At 47.6% G+C, this 20,780-nt stretch overlaps 1 protein-coding gene across 1 annotated transcript in view; it reads right to left on the bottom strand.

The window, feature by feature from the left end:
* Aopep (aminopeptidase O (putative)) overlaps window positions 1–20,780 on the bottom strand; it is a 226,184-nt gene that overhangs the window by 64,552 nt on the left and 140,852 nt on the right. Inside the window, exon 11 of the mRNA XM_051194140.1 lies at window positions 18,676–18,736. Coding sequence (XP_051050097.1) covers window positions 18,676–18,736 — 61 coding nt within the window. The remainder of the gene's footprint in view (window positions 1–18,675; window positions 18,737–20,780) is intronic.

Genomic DNA, 20,780 nt, shown 5'->3' on the forward strand with positions numbered 1-20,780 from the left:
ACTGAAGAAGAACTGGACAGCTCAGTGGATTAAGGCTCTTGCTACCAAGCCTGACAGCCTTAGTTCAATCCCCAGGACCCACATAGTGGGAGAAGAGAACTTACCCCCACAGGTTTTCCTCCGGCCTTCACACTCATTCCACGGCATCCGTCCAACACACGTTCATGCACCAAGTAAATAAATACATGTAATAAAGTTTTATTTAAAGTGAATAGAAGTAGACAGGGACAAAGGAACGCAGTCCAAGTCGGGAGAGGAATCTTATGATGATTAATTTCTCTAACTCCCAATTTCTTTAACTGCGAGAATACCATCATTTGCGAGAAGCTCCGGATTGTGCATTTGAATATAAAAAAGAGAGAGAGAGGACAGTTCTAAAATGACTTAAAAAATAAAAACAGAAAATGAAAGGTCCATATACAAGGATAATTCAAATTACATCTCAAAATGGTGTCTGGGGGCTGAACTTAACACTGAAGAGAAAATGTAGCACTAGAAAAATTAATGTTTTAAATTGCTCATTACAATCTGAACACATTTCTCTGCTGTTTACCTAAATCCCTCCTTGCTTGCAAATGGATACAGATGTCAGTAGGCTGTGGAGAAATCTTTAAAAAAAAAAAAAAACAAAAAACAGTGAAATATTGCAGTTGGAGAAGGATAGTCTAGAATCTTCCAGAGTGGCAAAAGTACTTTCAAGCTATCCTTTAAAAATGGGCCATTTTATGTTCGAATTATATCTTTCTAAATGCCTCAGCTGGTTGACAGGCACATTTGGAAAGGAAGTTTTTCTAAAAAAAAAAAAAAAAAAAAAAAAACTTTTTGTCAAAGCAGTCTGTAACAGTCAAAGGCAATTTCAGAGTGCAAGGAAACGCCTTTGTGTTCAAGCAAAAGCTCTGCTCAGCACAGAAACTGGAGATTATTTTCAGAAAGAACTTCTTTCTTGGTTTTCTTTTTCAATCTCTCTCTCTCTCTCTCTCTCTCTCTCTCTCTCTCTCTGTGTGTGTGTGTGTGTGTGTGAATTACTCTCACAGGAAAAGGCAGTGAGTGATGCCAATCTCGTACTGGTAGGGGTGGGTACTCTCTTCCTGCTTTACTTGGTTAGGGGAGCATAGCACAGAGGGATGGGGAGAGTCCACAGGAAGCCCTGTAGGGAACACATGGGGAGCCCTTTAATTATTCCAACAGACAGCAAATTATGCTCCCCTGGGCAAAGCCAAGGGAGAACCATCTGCAGAGAGAAGCCAGGGACTCTGGCTCCCAAACAAGCCAAGGGCTCTGTAACTAACATACACCAGGCCTGGTGGCTCAGGTTTGTAATGTCATTACTGGAGAGGCTGTGGCAAGGCTGTGGGTTCTGGACCAGTTTGAGCAACAAACAAACCAACAAAACAGAACAGCAGGTACCCACGGGGTCTGGAACAGGAGCTACCTTTAGAGGAAGCAGCAGGAACAAGTTAGGATTAAGAGCAGACTGACAAAATGTTACAGCTTTAAATTTTTCACGAATGTAACATAACTTATGCCCTACTTTCTCTGAGTTTAGAACTGTTTATAGCTCGCATGTTGTTGTCCGTTTCATCAGTGTTACGAAGAAGGCCCGAGTTTCTCTCTCAGGAGGATTTTAGCCCTGTTAGGCGAGTGTAATCCCACAGCATAATGCTCAGAAGAGAAGCTTGGCCCACACCAGATGGACCACTATGGGCTCTGCTCCCTGCCTATTTCCCCATCTATAAGTGTGGCCCTGAACTCATCAGTGTCACCCAGAACCTTTAGCAGAGACCGATCAAGTAGTCAACTGTAAGATGCTATTTGCCCCCCCCACACACACACACACTGTTAGTGCTGAGGATTGAGCCTTAGTGCTGTGAACCCTAAACAAGGACTCTGCCACTGGGCTGTGACGTACTCTCTGCCCCAAGCCTTGTAATCTTTGCCGTCCTCTCTGACAGGGTAACTAATAGCGCTGCTACTAAAAGTAGAGAGATGCATAGATGTTTAGATGACAGATAGATGACACCTACAGCATATACTTCCCAGATATCCCTGGGCTACTGATGCTTAAACCCCTACAGGACATTCTTAGGTTCAGCCAGACCTCCATGAAGCTGGCCTTAGACTTTATCTCCCTGTTCTCCAGGAATGGCCTCTTTCCATGTAGGTCTGGTGGGATACCATCTATCTTTATAGACGGACAGAGAGAGAGAGAGAGAGAGAGAGAGAGAAAGGCTTCATAAATCCTTGCTGTGCTTTCCAGACAGAGAGAGCTATTACGTTTGTCATTTTTACTTCTCTCAGGCATCAATGTCAGGGATGGTCAGACTCGACTCCTACTTTGTTTTTAACTTGTCGTCACGTAGTTTATCGGTCATCCCCCAAATTTATAGCTTTGGCGGGGGGTGGGGGGGTGGGTAGGGGGGCTCCCTTAGCCAGGACTCAGGAACCTCAGGGATGGTTTGGTTTGCTGAATATTAGCTCTGTTCCTCACCCACCTTCCTGCCAAGTTCTGCTGTGTTTATCTGCTTTGGAAACCGCTTTAACTCCATTTTGGGCAGGAGAGGTATTTATAAATAAAGTATTGGGATTGCATTTTTCCCCTTTAGTTTCCAATTCTCCTTGGCGGGCTGGAAAAACGCCAAGTTTCCAGCATTTCTCTCCATTAACACAGCACTTGGAAAGCTATGTGTAAAGCTAAGGCTATATGATAATGACAATATTCTTTACGAAGGTCAAAGAAAACATTAGGAGACACCATTAGTAAAAGGTAATGATACATATACAGCATACAGGTGTCACAAAAATGCTGACCAGACCCAGTGTCCTTTCTTAATGGTACCAGAGCCAGCAGGAAGGATGTACACTGGACACACGGACAGGTTGTTCGCGTGACAAACATGATGAAGACCGTACCACAAAAGAGGACACGGGGTGTCGTCAACAAAGAGGGTCACGGCACCACACCAATTTCAGGAACCTTCGTGAGGAAAGGCAGAAACACGGCATATGCTTGGTAGTCAGTCTGTCTATCTGTCTGTCAGGGTTTGGATCTGTATCAGCTCTGTGGCATCTCTAAGCCATCTTTCTCACAGAGTGCAGTGATCCAATGCTATGTGCTGCGTACTCAAGACAGGAAGCAGTTGTTACTTATCAAGGTGTTAACTATCAGGATTCAGAAGCAAGGCAGCTACCAGAACCTGAGGACCTTAAGACTGAAGCACCACCTTAGAGACCACAGAACCTTGTAACTGGTAGTAACTGGTAGAAAACCAGAACGGCCCAGTTCCAACACAAGCGGCACTTGGGACCCCCGCACATTGCTGTATTTTTTTCATTCCAGCCTGGTCCCACAGCCATTTGGCCCCAATTAATTATAAAATTGTTGGCCGATGGCTTAAGACTTCTTACTGGCTGGCTTTCTCTTAATTATTATAGCCCATAATTACTAATCTATGTATTTCTACATGGCCTGGTATCTTACCAGACAATGCCTGGTATCTCCTAAAACCTCCGTCTCTACATGGCATCTGCCTACCTTTCCCGGAATTCTCCCAGTCCCGCCTATCTTCCTGCCTTTATTGGCCAAACAGTGTTTTACTCGTCAGCCAATAAAAAACATACATACAGAAGGACATGCTCCTCTGCCTGTGCCTCACAAGGTCCCAGCTTAAGGATGGAGACACTGGGTCTCAGGTAATTCCAGTGCCTTTATCACTTCATACAATCTGGCCCTGAGGTCCTGACTGGAACAAGGGAACATCTACTGTGACAGCATCACTTTTAAAACCTTGTTTATTATATGGATCCGATTAACCCCAGTTCAAAACATGGACCACAAAATATAATCCACCCCTACAATGTCTGCTGGAAGAGACGGCACCACATACCCTTCACCATGAGTGTGGCTGTAGATTTTTAATGTGTGGATGTGTGTATGCAGACATGCATGCATGTGTGCACATACACGTGGAGGCCAGAGGTCAACTGCAGGTGTTGTCCATGGGAGCTGTTCACATTAGCTTTTGAGACAGGGTCTCTCCTTGGGCTGGAGCTTGACGAGGTAGCTCCAGGCTGGCTGATTAGGGACCTGCCTGTCTTGCTCACCAGTGCTGGGCTTTGTTACAAGTGTTTTGTGGGTCAAACTTGGGTCTTGGTGTCTCCACAGCAAGCATTTTACTGACTGTGCCATCTCTCTAGCCCCTGACTGTAATTCTTCATGTGACCTTGACATTCACCCACAGACACTGTAATCTTAAAAAAAATGGTCATAGGTGAAATTCAAAATTACATACGGGGGCTTACCACCTTCTGTTCCCACCTGTAGATGCTCTTTGAGAATCACTGTATGGGGAAGGAGGGAGGGAAGGACAGAGAGGGGGGAGAATGTGTGTGGGTATGTGTCTCAGGATGGATGTGTATGTGTGTAGGTATGTGTCTCAGGAAGCATGTGTGTGTCAGGGTGGGTATGTGGTATACTTGGGCATGTTGATGTGTGAGAGCAGATGTGTTGGAGTGGGACTGTTACAAATCATCGCATATAGCTGAACACTAAGATTCATGCCTCAGAGTCATCTTAAGCTCCTCTTTTTTAGTGATCCCAATGTGTCAACAGTCCTGAGAACCACTACATTTTGTGTGGTTTTAATAATGCCCCATAGCTAATAGCTTCCAAAAAATATTATAGACGTTTGGAAGGAATCCAACTTTGAAAGCCAATAAAGCAGAGGGTGGCCACATATGCTTTATGACAGCAAGTTCCTGTGGGCAGAAGAAGGGGACATGGTTGGTGATGAGGGGGACGGGCTGATGCAGGGAGCATTTCCTATAGCTTCCATTTAGAAATAAGCTCAAGTATGCATTAAGCATACACACAAACAGACTTAAAGCAAACACAGGATTTCCACGGCCCTTCCATGCAGAAGCAAGGAGTCCTTTTGAAATTTGTGGTTAATACAATTCTGGGTCCCATATGAAGACCTTATCATTTGATGCTGGCCTATAGCACTGCCCACAGAATGCAGCACTTCCCATCACTTACTTTCTGGTTACAGAGCTAGTCTAGAATCGAGGGGAGGGGTGGGGGAGGGGTGGGGAAGTGTGTGCCAATGGAAAAGGTCCTTCTCTGTGTTCAAAGGAAAGGCACTGCTCCATTAAATAGTACTCCATGCTGGCTGACTTCCTTGAGTTGTGGGCAGCCTGCTTTGACCAAATAGGTTCCCTTGCTTAGAAAACACACACACACACACACACACACACACACACACACACACACACAGAGAGAGAGAGAGAGAGAGAGAGAGAGAGAGAGAGACCCACTCTGGGAGAATTAATGACAAACATCTCCCCAAAAGCACAGATACATATATACAGTCTGTTGGTATTTCACTAGCCGGAAAGCCAACAGCACAAGCAAGTACCTTCCCACCACTTCCTGCGGTACGATATGGTATGGGACTGTATGATGTACACAAGTGTGGCTGTATGGCTGTGCCACTGCTCCATGTACCCCTGAAGAAGGGGCCCCCGAAAATTTATTCTCTAATATGACTTGCTCACTCAGACTAGACCACCTACCACCAGACCTCCAAAAGGAAGCTAAGTAAGTCTCAATCTGCAAACAGAAGACTAGGCCTGAATCATCTCTACTAACAAGTATTATAAAAATCTCTACCACCTTTGCAGACTTGGGTTGCTGACTACGATATAAATGATTATGACAGAAAGCCAGTGTCCAGGGTGTTTGTTCACCAAACACTTAGCTCCATAGAAGGGGGTGCTCTGGGGAAACAATGGGAGACTCTGTACTGATTGGTTACCGGTCCCTTTCTTCTTCCTGAGATGTTCCTGCAGGAGATGAGATCAACGTTTAATGCGCCCCAGGACCAGCTGTGTCCATTTTAGGAAAGCCAGAGCTCATGTCTCCCCCGGTGGAAAAGGACCTGTCCGTCCTCCGACCTCTCCCTCCCTCCCTCCCTCCCTCCCTCCCTCTGCTTCCACCCACGGTGTATAGGAGTGGGAGGGTGGGTGCTGGGGAATGTGAACTTGATCCCACACTGACCAGCCAAGCAGCAAGTCCTCATTGTTCTCTAGATACCAAACATAACTGCTCTGAGGAGGGGATCAACCCAGCCACTCTACACACACACACACACACACACACACACACACACACACACACACACAGAGAGAGAGAGAGAGAGAGAGAGAGAGAGAGAGAGAGAGAGAGAGAGAGAGAGCCAGGCTCGCGAGTGCGGGAGAAAGCTGCACCCATGGGAGCCACAGTGCAGTTTACCTTTCTATTAGGCACCTCAGTCTGTATTAAAGCTAACAGTCTCCTAGGACCCTCCCCTTCTCTGAGTGGCCCGTGAAACCCAAGCCTTCACGTGTGCCGGGGGAACAACCTGCCACCAAGCTCTGCCTTGTCCTGATTGCTTTGCTGGTGCGGGTTTAGCCTATTATACAAATGCTGTGGTCTGTTTTAGCTTTGCTCCTCATCTTTCTTGCCTTGCTGTGTGTGGTTTAAAGTCACCAGAAAACAGGCTAGCACAACCAACTAAGCTGTTGCTAGTTTGGGTGCTGTCCTGCAAATTTGGCTTCCCTGTCTGGGATGAAGCCCAGGTGTGATGGGGAGACACCCCCTGAGGACTGAGGCCAAGGCACCCTGTCTTCGATTCCTGAACACTCACATCACACAACCTATCTGAGTCTGTCACAGACAGACAGACAGACACTTTACTGAGGGTAAAATGAGATGGGACAAAGCAGACAGACTAGTGATCTTTAATTCCTCCACTCTCCCTCCCCCCCCACCTTCACCCCGTCCACCCCCACCTTTTTCCCAGAGACAAAAGCCTGTCTGGTGTTTTGAACCAAAGTAAACTTTCAAAGGCCTCAAAAAATAACTGGGTTGTGACATCACAATAAAAAAGCCTGACCTGACAACCACAGGAACTTAGCGTCCTTGGATGGAGCCTGTAGAGATATGGCCCATCTGAACCACAGCAAACAAGCACCTGTCCCTTCCAATGATGCGTGGCATGTCCCTTATTGCAAAGGAGAACCAATAATTCTATTACTGGCCCCTTCTCATACAAAAGCAACGGACCACCTGCTGTTACAGGAATATGGGGAAACAAAGCCAGATGTGGTGGTCACATCTGCAATCTCAGCACTTGTAACATCAAGTCAGGAGAACCAAAGAGTTCAAGGCCAGTCTGAGATCCATAGTAATGCTCTGCGTCAAAACAAAGGGACAAAGACCACAGTGTGACACTCCTACTACACTACTCTCTGAATGAAGGTATCAGCACAAGTCTCAGCTGTGGAAGCATCAGAAACCCAGCGTACTAGTTAACACCAGCTTCCAAGTTAGACAGACTCAGTTTCTTCATCCATAAAAAGGGCTCACAATGTTTATTTTGCAGACCTCTGGGTGGAAGCACATTGTTATTGTGGGTGATGCACCCAGCAGAGCCTCTTCAATAAAGCAGTGGCTGTCCTCTCATCCCGAGTGCGCTACTGTGTGAAATGAGGACATTCCTAGGGCTGGGGGAGATGGCTCCAGGGGTAAAACCCATGCGCTGAAAGCATGAGGACTTGAATTTGGATCCCATGAACTCATAAAAACAGAACTATGATCCCAGAACTGGGCTGCAGAGACAAAAAAATCCCAGGGGCTTGACAGACAGCCACTCTAGTAACCAGCGAGCTCCAGGTTTAGTGAGAGGCTCAAACTCAAAAACAAAAACAAACAAACAAAAAAACCAATCAACCAACCAACCAAACAAACAAAAACAAAAAACAAAAAAAAAAAAAAAAACAAATAAAAATTAGAGGGGCTAGAGAGAAAGAAGGCTCAGTAGTCAGAGTTCTTCCTGTTATTCCAGAGGATCCAAGTTCAGCCCCCAGCGCCCACATCCAGTGGCTCACAACCTCCTATGACCCTAGCTGTAGGGGATCAGATGTGCTCTTCTGGTCTCTTCGGCTGTGTACACGAATGTGATATTCATGCATGCAGACATGTGACTAAAAGAAAGTCTTACTAAGTAAGTTGGGAAGTGACAGAGAAAGACTCTCACGCTGGAGATTTAAAAACCACTCTCGGGTAGTAGTAAACTATATATTCTTGTGTTTGCCACACTTAGTTTCTAGGAGCATTTGTTGAAACTCAGGCAGATGTTGCCAACTACAAAGCCAGTCACAAAAGAAACACACTTAGAGGAGGCAAGGCCTGTGAGAATTCTGCAGAAAGACTTTATGGCAAACACAGTCACAAAGGGTCTTGAAGAGAAGCGAGTATTTGCTTGGTGGCACAGAGCAGAAGCTCTGTGGGAGAGAAAATGAGATTAAACCTTTGCCTGACAAGGGGTGACTCCCTGTGCAGGAAACATACGGTGCCACCAAAGGAATCATCTCTGGTGAGTTCTAGTCACTTGCTGCCATGGAGCCCTGGCTCTAGGGTCTACACATGGACTTTGTTGTAGCAATAAAGTTGCTGAAATTAAAGAAGATTTGAACTGTGACACTTTGGGGCACGGACAGTGGTATGTTGTAAAGCCGAAGCTGGTAACAACCAGGGTGCCCTTAGCACACTTAAGAAACCATCCTGTGTGTTCCCCTCGGTGTGGTTTGCAATTTCCCTTGGCCTACAAAGGAAAATATTTTTAGCATGTAGCACACTTTGTAACAGACATATAAACGCACTGAAAATATAATTTTAGAAAAGCATCTGGGTTTGATCATCCCAACCCCAAATAGGTTCTGCTTTTTCAACGTAGGGACCGCCACGGTGATCTGCTGTGAGTATGGCGGTTTCTCATAAACGTGGGCGGCATCGCTGGCTCAGTGCATTTTGCTTTGTAAGCAGTAAATACTCTAATGATTTAAACAAAAAGCTGAATTAAGGAGGCTTCTTCTGGATTTGTCTGTCCTTCAAACAGCAACATTACTGGGCCTCCTCTTTAGGCACATTTAGACAAAAAGGCATAAAGGAACATTTTGCTTTTCTCTCTCTGAATGAAGGGAGAGACCTGTGATGTTTACCGATCTGTAGGAATTTTGAGGCTAACAAGCCCAGCACAGTCTTCTCATCTCTTGTTGGTCAGACACGTTACTATCTGTGGATACCTGACTTGCATCTGAGACTAACACCTTCCTTAGCCATCGGCACGCTTTTGTGCTTGAACAAACAAACTAAACGACAGAGCAAGTTTCTGGACCACATGGAAAGAATATGAAATTGAAGGAGGCTAAGTTCTTAGTCTGTACTTAGAAAAGGAAAGTTTAACAGAAGACTTCCCAGAATATAGCATAATTATAGATCCTAACAACCAACCCTGGGTCTACTCAGGCCAAGTAGGAACAGGCTGAGCCTGAGAGCTTTAACTTGGCTCCCGAGTGATCCTGATGACCGGTGGTCTCTGACCCAGCTCTTTGGGGTCTATTCTCCAAGCAGGGACTCAGACTCTCTCTTTCATAAATCACTTGAACCACTCACTGCCAACTCCATCTCTCTCCTTGCTTGAGGTAGGAGCTGGACCACAGCCCTGGTTTGCTTGGAGCTTGTTATGGTATAGAGCAAGAGCAAGATGGCATCCAGTCGGTATGCATCAACATCCTGCCTCTGCCCCCTGTTGTGATCCAAGGAATGTGCCACCATGCCTAGCTCTCCAGCTTTCCAAAGCTCATTGCCCTGGCTTCCTTTTTCTTGTGCCTCAAAGGCACAATAATAGATTTATTTCAGTTTACTAAACAAATACTAGGTTTCTTTCTGCTGGTACCACATGTCTGAATGTATCTTCATCAATCTGGCCTAGTTTAGATTTCATTGTTTTCCCCCTCAAGGAAAGAAATCCTCTAATGTTCTCTAACCAAGAAAGCCACTCTTACATGAATCATACATAAGTTCTATGAGCTTACTTTAAAAATACATGTTCAGTTGAGGAGCAGCTCAGGGGCGAGGCACTCAGACCAGAAGCCTTGCGTTTGGGCCCTACCAGTACATGTCCAGGCACAATGCTCCATCTGGAATCTGAAAAGACACGGCCTTTGGTCTCATTCCAATTCCAAATTCTCTGGGCTCTCTCCCATCCTTGCCAGGGTCCGGGCACCACAAAATTGGTATTTCAGCCAGCTGGCTTGCTCTACAAGCCACATACTTATTCGCTTTTAATGCATATGTATGTACACATTCAGGTGTGGGTGCGTGCATGTGTACATACGTGTCTGTGGAGGCCTGTTCCCCTCTGATGCAGGGCCTCTCACTGGCCTGAGGCTCATCAATGAGGCTGGACTGTCTTCCCCCCTCCCCACTGAATCACCTCCTCCTGTTGAGGAGGAGAAAGTGTAACCTTCCACCCTGCAGTTACCTTTCCCAAAGGTCTGCTGGCCCACCCAGCCATGCTGCGAAATCACCACCTGAGCAATGGCCATACCATCGGGAGCCTTCGGTGAGACCTCCCTACATCATTTTCAAGTCCCCATGGGATCTGGTCGTGTCCTGCCTTATGAACTGACCCCCTTAGCAGATACTGCTCTCTACATAGAACAGGCAACCACACAAGATGGCAAAATAATGGAGGCTGGACCGATCGTGACGCTAAAGCATGATGCAAACTCATCGCTGGGTGGATTCCATCAGCGATTTACAAGCAACTTACTCTTCTATCACTGGGGCAGAGCTACCAGTCCTGGTTCTGACACAAGCTCATCACAGAACATAGCTCACATGGGCACATCTGTTCCCACCCACAGTGACCTCCCTGCTTTCCACCTCAGATCCGTCCATCCTCCAGAACCAGCTTCCAGTATCCCTGTCGCCTCTGCTTCTGTGGCAGGGAGTGGCCGTCCACAACCTCTCTAAAGCTAGACTTTGGGCTGCTTTCTGGTGTGGGTTGATTATGTGTACACTCTTTTTTCCCCTAGGGATCCACAGCAACTTAAGAGCAGCTTCTCCCTTCTCTTATCTTTCCTCCACCCAAGGCCCCTTCTGAAAGGAGGAGGGATGGGAGGGTTCGGCAGAGATGATGCTTCCGATTGTACTGTGGAGGCCTGTGTTAGGGTGGGTTCAGGGGCAGTGCACCCCAGCTCTGTCCACTGTCGGGGAGGGAGGGTCAGAGCAGATTCCTGAATAGCACACAATGCCAGTGCCTGCCCCCTGCAAGATGGAGGAGCAAACTCTTCTTATTCCACTAGACAGGACTTTCTGGTTTTTCAGACTAAGCAATCAGAATCATTTGGAACCAAAAACTATGCTCAGTGGGTATTCCTCACAGGGTTAAAATAATGTGCGGCTGGGCTCAAATGACCTTTATTGTGTTAAAGATTTGCTAGAAATGGAATTTGTCAGGAAACTAGAGGTGAGCTTTGATGTGGGCTGACCTATGTCTCTTTTCAAGTTGATGTCATAAACCTCAGAGTGACTGTACTGGGGGGTAGGGACCCATCACAGCAAAATGAAATCCCTTGTGCAGGCCCTAATCTAGTGCAACTGCTGTCTTTACAAGAGGAGGAGACAGGGATGAAAATATGAAATTGCACGCACGCGCACACACACACATGCACACACATGTGCACGCACGTGCGCACACACACATGCATTCACACACATGATCACACACATTCACATGCATGCGTACACAGTGCACGCACGTACACACACGTGCACGTGTGCATTTACACATGCACACACACATACACGCATTCACACACGTATTCACACGCACACACCCATGCACATGTACACGTACACACACACATTCACACATGGAGGTGGGGAGGCATCTTCAAGCCAAGGAGAAGCCAACTGTGTGGCCTTAGATTTCCAACTTTCAAAACTGTAAGAAAAATCAAATGCTGTTAAAGCTGCCCTGTCTGCAGTACTTAGTTACAGCGGCCTAGTAAAATGAACTATAAATGGCAAAATTAGGGAAAATTGGGCTAAAAGTGGAAAAGTGACTACGATGAACGCTGTGGCAATTTGAAGAAGCTGTGCAGGGAGCCAGGCACCTCAGCGGACACTGAGCGGCTGCCCTGGGACGTGCTCACTTCAGATGCTGCCTCAAGCGAGCCAGAGTGCTCACTCGGTGATCTCTGGGGAGCCTTGACAAGATGTTCAGTCACTGAGAGTGGCGTGGGACGACAAAATGACAGCGAACTTATCCAGACACCCACGCAGACCCTGCCGTGGGCAACACCACTATTGACAAGAAAGGATGGCCTCACGGTGAGTATGATAGAAACTTAGCCTGATGAAAATTTCAAAACAGTCTAAGGAGTTTTGACTGACCATTAAGTGTAGAATTTTTATAAATGCTTTGGGACTACTGGGACTAAACATTCTGACAGCTATGCATAAAACATTACATGAGCTTGATACAAGAAGCCTACAAGCCATCCTCCCGAGAAACCATTGGCATTCTCTACACAGAAAGCCCATCCTCGGCTTCTGGAACACACAGCCTCTGCAGTGGACCAGGTCACCTTTCCTTAGTTCCCCGACTTCAGCAGTTCCCCTGTAGGGCCTTCATCCTCCATTATTGGCTTTGTGGCCTGTGGCAACTTCCAGATGTTTGCTTGGAAAAGAAATGACATTTCCCCAAGATGGCAAAATATCCTTCGTTTTCTCAGTTCTGGAACTCAGGGGCATGCGATGCAGCTGGCCCGCGGCCATCCCACAGTCCTCCATACTACCCTTGTTCCTGCTGGGCACATTCTTCTGGGCAGGTAGGGCTGCAGATGGACCTGAGGTTCCTCAAGTTAGTGTTGGGATTTGTTCAGGTCTCAGAGAACAAGTTGACTAGGCATGGGAATTGAGAGCAAAGACAATGTGGGAAATGGTCCCTATCTTTGCGATGCCTGCTTGAACCTATGGATTGAAATCATCTGTGGATAAGGAACACAGGCCTGCATCATTAGCTGTCCCCACCTGGACTCACGAACTGTAAACTTTAGTTTCACTTAGATCTACTCTGTGGATGACTTTATGGCACGATGGACTAACGAGTTAATCTGAGTAACAGCTGCAGGACAGTTTTGCTCAGCAGGACACACAGGCCATAAGGACAGTTCTAAACAATACACACACACACATACACAGGTCATGAGTTCTACAGTTCTACTGAACAATACACACACACACACACACACACACACGTATGCATGCATGCACACATGCACACACAGGTGTGCACACACACGCACACACGTACACACACGCACATGAACTTACATGTGCATACACGCACACACTCACGTGCACATGCACACAAATGTGCATACACGTGTACACACGCACACAGATGTGCACACACGCACACACTCACGTGTACACGCACACACACATACATACACATACAGTCAGAGTCACACATTCTCTATCTCGCACATACATACATACTCATACACAGACAAAAATAGGTCTTTAAAAAAACTGAGGTAAGGAGGGATAGAAGACAATACGAGTTGTCAACCTTTGGCCACCATAGTTGCATGCACAGGCACCCCCTATACACACACACAGTGTATATATACACACATACACACACCATATACACAGAGATATTTATAATTATGAATTTTTAGCTGTTATTTTTATGGGTTTTTTTTTTTTATTTTTTAGTCAGAGACTTGCTATCTTGTCCACACAGCTGAAACTTGAGATCTTCCTTGCTTCAGGGCTGCAGTTACAGGCATGCCCCACGACATTCAATGCAGTTGCTACATACATCTTAAAAGTAAGGCATAGCAGATAACGTTTTAATAGGTTAGTTCATCTTACAGTACTTGAAGGACTGGTCCATGACACCTTTGGGTGTAAAACCCAGAGACACTCCAGGCCTTTGGGTAAAGTGGTTCAGTTACAGCACAGAGCCTATCGGCTGTCTCCAGTTTGTTCAAAACCTAGCACAGGGCACACCCCTGCTCTAGGAGGTCTGTAGGTGTTCGGTTCAGAGATGGCTTACACTGAACTGTAACTGACCAAACTTATGTGGAATTCAAAGGTACGAGCACCAACTGTACATGTGTGGCATCCATGCACTCAAACACTACATTTTGGAACGTGGCAGAACTTTTAAAATTAGAAATGTTTTACTCCTTCCTCCCTTCTTTCCTCCTCCTTTTCCTCTTCTTTTTTATTAGTAGAAGGCTTCTTCCTTCTTTTTTTTTCTTCTTCTTCTCCTCCTCCTTCTTTTCTTTTTGGTTTTTCAAGACAGGGTTTCTCTGTGTAGCCTGGCTGTCCTGAAACTAGCTCTTGTAGGCCAGGCTGGCCTCAAACTCACAGAGATCCTCCTGCCTCTGCCTCCCAAGTGCTGGGGTTAAATGTGTGAGGTTCTTAATCTGATATTTTGTACATTTCATCTCAACCCAGATGATAATTTAATCAAATATTTCGCTTATACTTTTAGTTTATAAAATCTACAGTTGAAAAGTAGATTATTATCCCTGAGATCCAGCAACAATAGGTTTATTAACTTTTCAGTTTAGATACATTTAATTAAGATTAGACTTAACATTCAGCCACTCATGCCAAGTGTTGGTACAGGCCGGAAGTCCCACACTCATCATGCAGAACCAGCAGGGTCTGTGTGTCCTAGGCCAGCCTGGACTACATGGGAAGTGTTAGCTCAGACTGGGCTATGCCATGGGACCTTGTCTCGGTAACTAAATAAATAAAATTTAGGTATGCTAGATATAGTTCAAGTACTTAATGCTGTGCATTGCCAGGCACTGCTCTATCAGACAATGAGCCCCTGAGCATGGAAAGGGACTCAGCAGAAGAATGGAAACATGCTCAACAGGGTAAGTAATGCGGGGATGCATCAGATATGACACTTCAGATATGGTAAGAGACAGCATGAGACACACCCAGATACTAACAACAACAATAAAAGCAGTTATAATGGGCTCACAACAGAAGCCGGAACGCTGGAGAGACAGAAAAGAGCATGTGTAAAAGACGCTGATGCCCAAATATGCCTAGAAGGGTGGGACAAAACGCTCTCAACAGGACGGCCGTGGGTGGTACCGAAAACATCCACCAGCATGACAGAGGGCATTCTCAGAAGACTGCCAGACAGAGGAGAGTTTCACTGAGGATGGATTTGAGCTGCGTTTTGGGAAGACTCACTTGATATTGATGTGGATGAGAGAGAGACAGACAGGCAGACAGACAGGAAGGAAGGAAGGAAGGAAGAAAGAAAGGAAGAAAGGAAGACAGAAAGAAAGACAGAACTTGGCTGCTACATGACCAACTAGCTACTGCACTAGCCCAGACAACATACACCCAGGAAATGGTGCAGGTCCTGGGAAATGGGACTGTGGATTTGCCTGCACAGGGACCTCGGGATTTGATGAGTTCCAGAAAGATCTTTGCACGAGAGGAGGCTTCAGAGGCTCTGAAGCAATTCCACTGAGGGGAACCAACGAGCCTGGATGGAGAAATGCCATCTCTAGCGCTCCGTACAGCAATGTTCATAGTGAAGGTTGGAACATGACCATGTGGGTGAGGCAGGCCTTAGGGCAGACATGAAAAGAAGCGGCTTGGCTGGTAGCGATTCAGTACGCCAGTCAAGGGTCTGGGCAATGGTGTGACGGCAGCCGGCAGTCTTCACACTGCCTGGGATCTGCACACATAGGGAACTTAGGTGACTGTACGTACACACTAAGACACCGTATAAAAGGGCTGGGTATCCCCCCTCTGGGGCGGGGGATCTGGAGCCAATCCCCGGTGGACACCAGGAGACAGCTGCATACTATTCCGACATGGGGGTGGGGAGCTGACACAATTTAGTCTGGTACCGTCTCTCAGGAAGCAACACAGCCGTCAACACTTGCTCTTCAGCTTATATCAAAGGAAAAAGGCAAGTAATAGAGATGCACTGTCTAAAAACTCCTAGACGAAGCTTCCAGTTTATTCTTGAAAGGCTGGTTATCTACCACACACCCCAGAAAGGGGGTGTGAGGCTCAGAGCTGGCTGTCATCGGGCCTAGATCACCACTAAGACTGACATAGCAGCTCCACAGTTTATAGACTTTGCTTCTGTGGTTGTTTTTAGCTTATAAATAATAGCACATCCGCCATGCTCAGGGCCCAGAGTTCTGTCTCATGTATCTCAGAACCAAACAACATGTGCTTGTAGATTCTGAATCATGGCTGAGAAGATGTATACCAAAGTGCTTTCTCTGGATGTCAGTCACAGTGGTACACGCTTGGAGGTGTACCCGCTCTCAGGGGGTACTGACAGGAAGGTGTGGCAGCCTCAGCTATGAGAAAGTCCAAGGCCAGCGTGGGCTAGATGAGACCCTGCCTTGAAGACCACAGCAAAGAAAAATAAAAGCCACCTCTGGGTCATTTTAATTTTCTGACTTGCAAGCTTTTTATAGTCTAAAATAAATGCACAATGTTTTCATAGAAAAAGTGTCATAAGAGGACAGGACCGAGGACACAGGCAATTTCTGTCCCTGCAAGGTCAGAGGTGGCAGGCAGGGCTGAGGGGCAGTCTTTAAAGAGGCTGGCTCCAGTCCCTTTGTCTCTGTGGGTCTCCTGCGCCTACCTCTGCTGCCCCTGAAGCTGTGTCCGCTTAGCTTTCTTTGTGTGATTTCCATTCCGCACAGCTGTAAAGGAAAGTTGAGGCAGGCCTCCATGAGAAGACAAAAAGCCTCTGTAGCTTGTGGGATGGAAAACTTCATGGGAGAACATGGGTCTCTGTTGTCAGAGAATTCAAATGCTGGAGAAGAGAGATTCTGAAGGAAACAAAGAGCAGAGTGCCCTCACTCTGGCAGGGGCCCACTAGTAACTTCATATTACGAAGGAAGGACGGGATGAAGAACAAGGTGTCCCATTCACTGAAAGCTCCTGCCACCGCGGGGTCTCAGGCCCTGCCAAGCCTTTCACAGAGGTGGAAACAAAAAGAGACTTACAACACGCGTGCGCGTGCGTTGAAGGGGGCTGAGAGCAGGTAGATCATCAGCAGCCAGCCACATAAATAACCGGAGAACTGGTTGGGGTTGGCGGATGATGAAAAGATGCCCTGTGATCACTCACCAGCCAAACTTATGCACTAAATCAGGCTTCTTTCTGTCTGCCGCTGTTTTTTTTGTTTTTGTTTTTTTTTTTCTGAACAGTTAAGCACCCGGGGACATGCCAGTGGACCTTAAAGATAAGTTACAGAGGGCACACCGCCTCATTGCACCTGGCTGTTTTGACAGCAGGTTTCATCAGCCGCCGGAGGTAGAAAGTCTGTCTGTCTGTGCTAAGCCGTCTCCTCTCAGAGGCAACTCCCACTCTTCCTTATTCCTTTCCCAACTTTGTAAGAAGCCACTAAGAGGAGGGCCAGTCCAGCCTAGTACTCTACCTGGGGCAGCCTGCTTGTGGGCGTGCCCTGCTCAGGGGTTCCGGACTTTGCTTCCTCAGGGCTACCTGCTGCAAGCAAGAGTCCTGTGCTAGAGCAGGGACCTGGGGAGTGGCTGAGCTTCCAACTCTCCCCAGCCCTCAGCCACACCAAGAATGCCTGGGAGCCTTCCACAGCCTGGCGCAGGCCCACAAAGCAGAGACTGCCAGCACCGCCCCCACCTAAAACGCTTGAGGGCGGGCGAGGCTGGTCCTGCGTGAGTCATCCTTGTTGGAAGTCACCTTGTTAGAAACCACAGGTTCTCACAACACGCCTGACTTTAAAGTGTTGCCTTCCAGGCCCCGCGCAGCCTCGCCTCGCCTCGCCTCACCTCACCGGGTTTGTTTAGTTTTCATTTCTTTTTTTTGTTCCCGGAGAGACTGAACCAAACAAGTAAGTAACTGAGCGGGCCGGCGTCCATTTCTAAACTGAAGGCAGTGTCTCTCCCAGTGAGCTAAAGCTGGCAGGCAGTAACCTTTCTCTTGGTTTGAAGGCTATCTGAACATCCTCCACTACATTTCGTGAGTCACAGACATTCATTGACACTTAGACACCTCCAAGCAGAAGCTCATATAAACGTCCACAAAGACAGAAATAAGCAGTCTACAGGGGTGGCTTGCTTGAACGCAGGGCCAGACTTTCCATAGCCACCAAGGCCTACCACACAGCTAGTAAGCCTGGTCCTTTCGGCCCAACATTCCGGCTAGGGAGGAGCCTGCATTACCCCACAGATTCTGTGAAGCTCAGAACTGGGAGATATGCAGCCCCTCTGCTCTAGGCTAGCTGTTCCCACAGGGCTGGCAAAGGTTTCTCTCTCACAGCTACCCCTGGCCTGAGGAAGGGGGGGGGGTACTGAGTCCAGGTCCCTGGGACAAAGCAATGACAAAATGGCTAGAGTGGCCTGATGCAGTCCTTAAGGGTACTAGGGAGGAAGTTCAAATGCAGGGATTGGAAGGAAAATAAGTGCCACGGCTAGGCAAAAGCTGTGGCAAACCAGATCACTTGTTTTGGCTACACACACCCAAGGTAGAACCGGAAGCTATCTGCTTAACCCACTCAAGGTGTAAAATGGTTGCTTGGAGACCCCACCCGAAACACCCAGCATGCTTTGTGTGACTTCACTTTATACACAAGGCAGTGGCCATTGGTCACATCCACCTAATGCCACAGTACTCAAGCCAGTGGCCACCGAGCCGACGCTTTCACGGACACAGTGAAAAAACCTCTCTGTAAGGACTGAGAGGCAGGCAGCAAGCTTCACTCTATCCCCGAAAGTTATCTCAGGTACCTTAGGTATTCCGGAACACTCAAGCCAATCACGGACGATGTTCTCAACAGACAGGCCGAGCCTTTGGAAACAAAATAAAACAAGAACCCGATGGTTAAAAACCCTTCCGAGCAGCACGCATGTCCAGCTAAGTCCTCAGGCAGAGGAGGTGCTCTTCAGCCATGAGTGAGCACCACCCTATTGGCTGGTGGTGTGGGAAGGAACCCGTGCGTGTGTGTGTGTGTGTGTGTGTGTGTGTGTGTGTGTGTGTGTGTGTGTGTGTGGCGGTACGGGTAGGAAAGCTCCTAGAATCCATGGAGCCCGGCTCCCCGCTAGGGGAGGCGAGTGTGGTAACACGCCTGTGAGCTGCACAGTAACACGGGCTGCAAGAACCCAGTCCACTGTCTGTTTTCAGGGTAGGCTGGCATCAAAAGCTCCGTGCATTACTCTGAATGTGGTTGCGCTGACTGAAATGCTTTTGCTTTCTTACCCTGCTGACTTCACTGGCCTACAGAACCACTACATAGCTGGAATAGTGGTAGCTGCTGGTCTTCCCTCAGCAATGCAAGGAAGGTTTGTCTGCAGCAAACCCGCCCCTCCTTATCCCCTCCCAGAAGACTCCTGCTCATGCCCGGAATTTGCTCCTCAGCCTTTAGCCTGGAAGAAGGCAGCCTGCCTCCCTGGATAAGCTCCATCCCTCTCCTCAGCTTGGTCACAGTATCTAGCACACTTGGGACTGAATGAAGGATGGAAGCTCTCTAGCAGCCAATCCCAGCATTCACGATGTTCCTGGTAGGAAGGCAAGTTTCTGTGGACATAGTTTTGTTTGAATGGATGAATGAAAAACACAGTCCCTGGAGGTGTGCAGGTAAAGCCTCAGCTACTGGAGCCAGACGGCCAGAGTTCCAGCCTAGAACCCACACACACAAAGCTAGACGTGGCGCGTGCCTCTTGTGATCCTGGAGCTCCTATCATGGGAAGGGGGTGGAGACAGGGCAACTGCCTTGAAATCTGTGGGCCAGTGAGCAGCAATCACGCATAGGGTTAGGAACGCAGACGCGCACATAAATAAACTTATGCCCCAATGCAAACCCCCCCCTCCGCAATTTCTGCACTGACAACAGAGGTTGTAGAAATACCCAATATAAATGAAGGCCAAGTGTAGTAGTCCACATGGGCTTCTGGTCAGGAATCAGCTTTCAATGGGCTGGGGAAACGGCGCCTATCGGGGAAGAAACGGGTTATTTGGGGAGAGAGTCTGAATTTCTGTAGCCAGTGTTTCTCTATAAGAGTAGGAGGCAGAAGATGGAGAGAGAACTAGAAAGATAGAGGGACTATCTGTCTTCTTTTCGGGTCTCCTTGGTCTTCAGATCCCGGGGAGTCACCTCACAAGGAAGCCCAGTGTCACCATCCCTGGGCCTTTTTCCACCACTTGCTATAATTGTATAAGGTTGATCCGGTGCAAACAGCCAAGCGCTCTATAAATGTTGGGCTCAGAGGCGTGTGTGAAGGGAGGAGGCTGCTCCCCAGGGCACCTTCAGGAGGACTCCCGAGTTTAGGAGAAGGCCTGGAAACACCCTCAGAGGACTTGGCTGAAAAGACAGGACTAGGACCGTGGTTCTGGCTGGACACTCGGGGAAACGGTCCCAGCAAACAGGCCCTGCTCCTCCATCAGGCCTGGCAAACTGGTGCCCAAAGAAATGGCCCCAGTGCTCAGAGCCCTGGGATGCGCAGGATGAGCGCAGGAAATGGACCCGTGTACCAAAGGAACTGCGTCCCCGCGGCAAGATCAATGGTAGGCAAGGTGGGGACAGAATGCCTTTGTTTCAGAGAAGAATAGGCCTTCAACTGAGTCATCTTTACCTCACGTGGAAACGGAACTCAAGTCTTATCTGCCAGCCCCACACATCTCAAGGGAAAAATTAATAATAACAAACGTTATTTCCTTGGGATACAGGTAGGAAGTGTCCTTCACTGGTTTCCTTTGCAGACAGACTCCTGTGGGCTACACTCCTGGCATCATCTCACTGACCCTTAGGAAAGCGGAAGCCAGAGGCACTTCTAAGGCTGGCCGCCCTGTACCTGGCGTTCATGAAAACAGGCACACTCAGAGAAAACGCGTAGAA

Source organism: Phodopus roborovskii, unplaced genomic scaffold, assembly GCF_943737965.1.
Source record: "Phodopus roborovskii unplaced genomic scaffold, PHOROB, whole genome shotgun sequence".
Taxonomy (NCBI): Eukaryota; Metazoa; Chordata; class Mammalia; order Rodentia; family Cricetidae; genus Phodopus; species Phodopus roborovskii.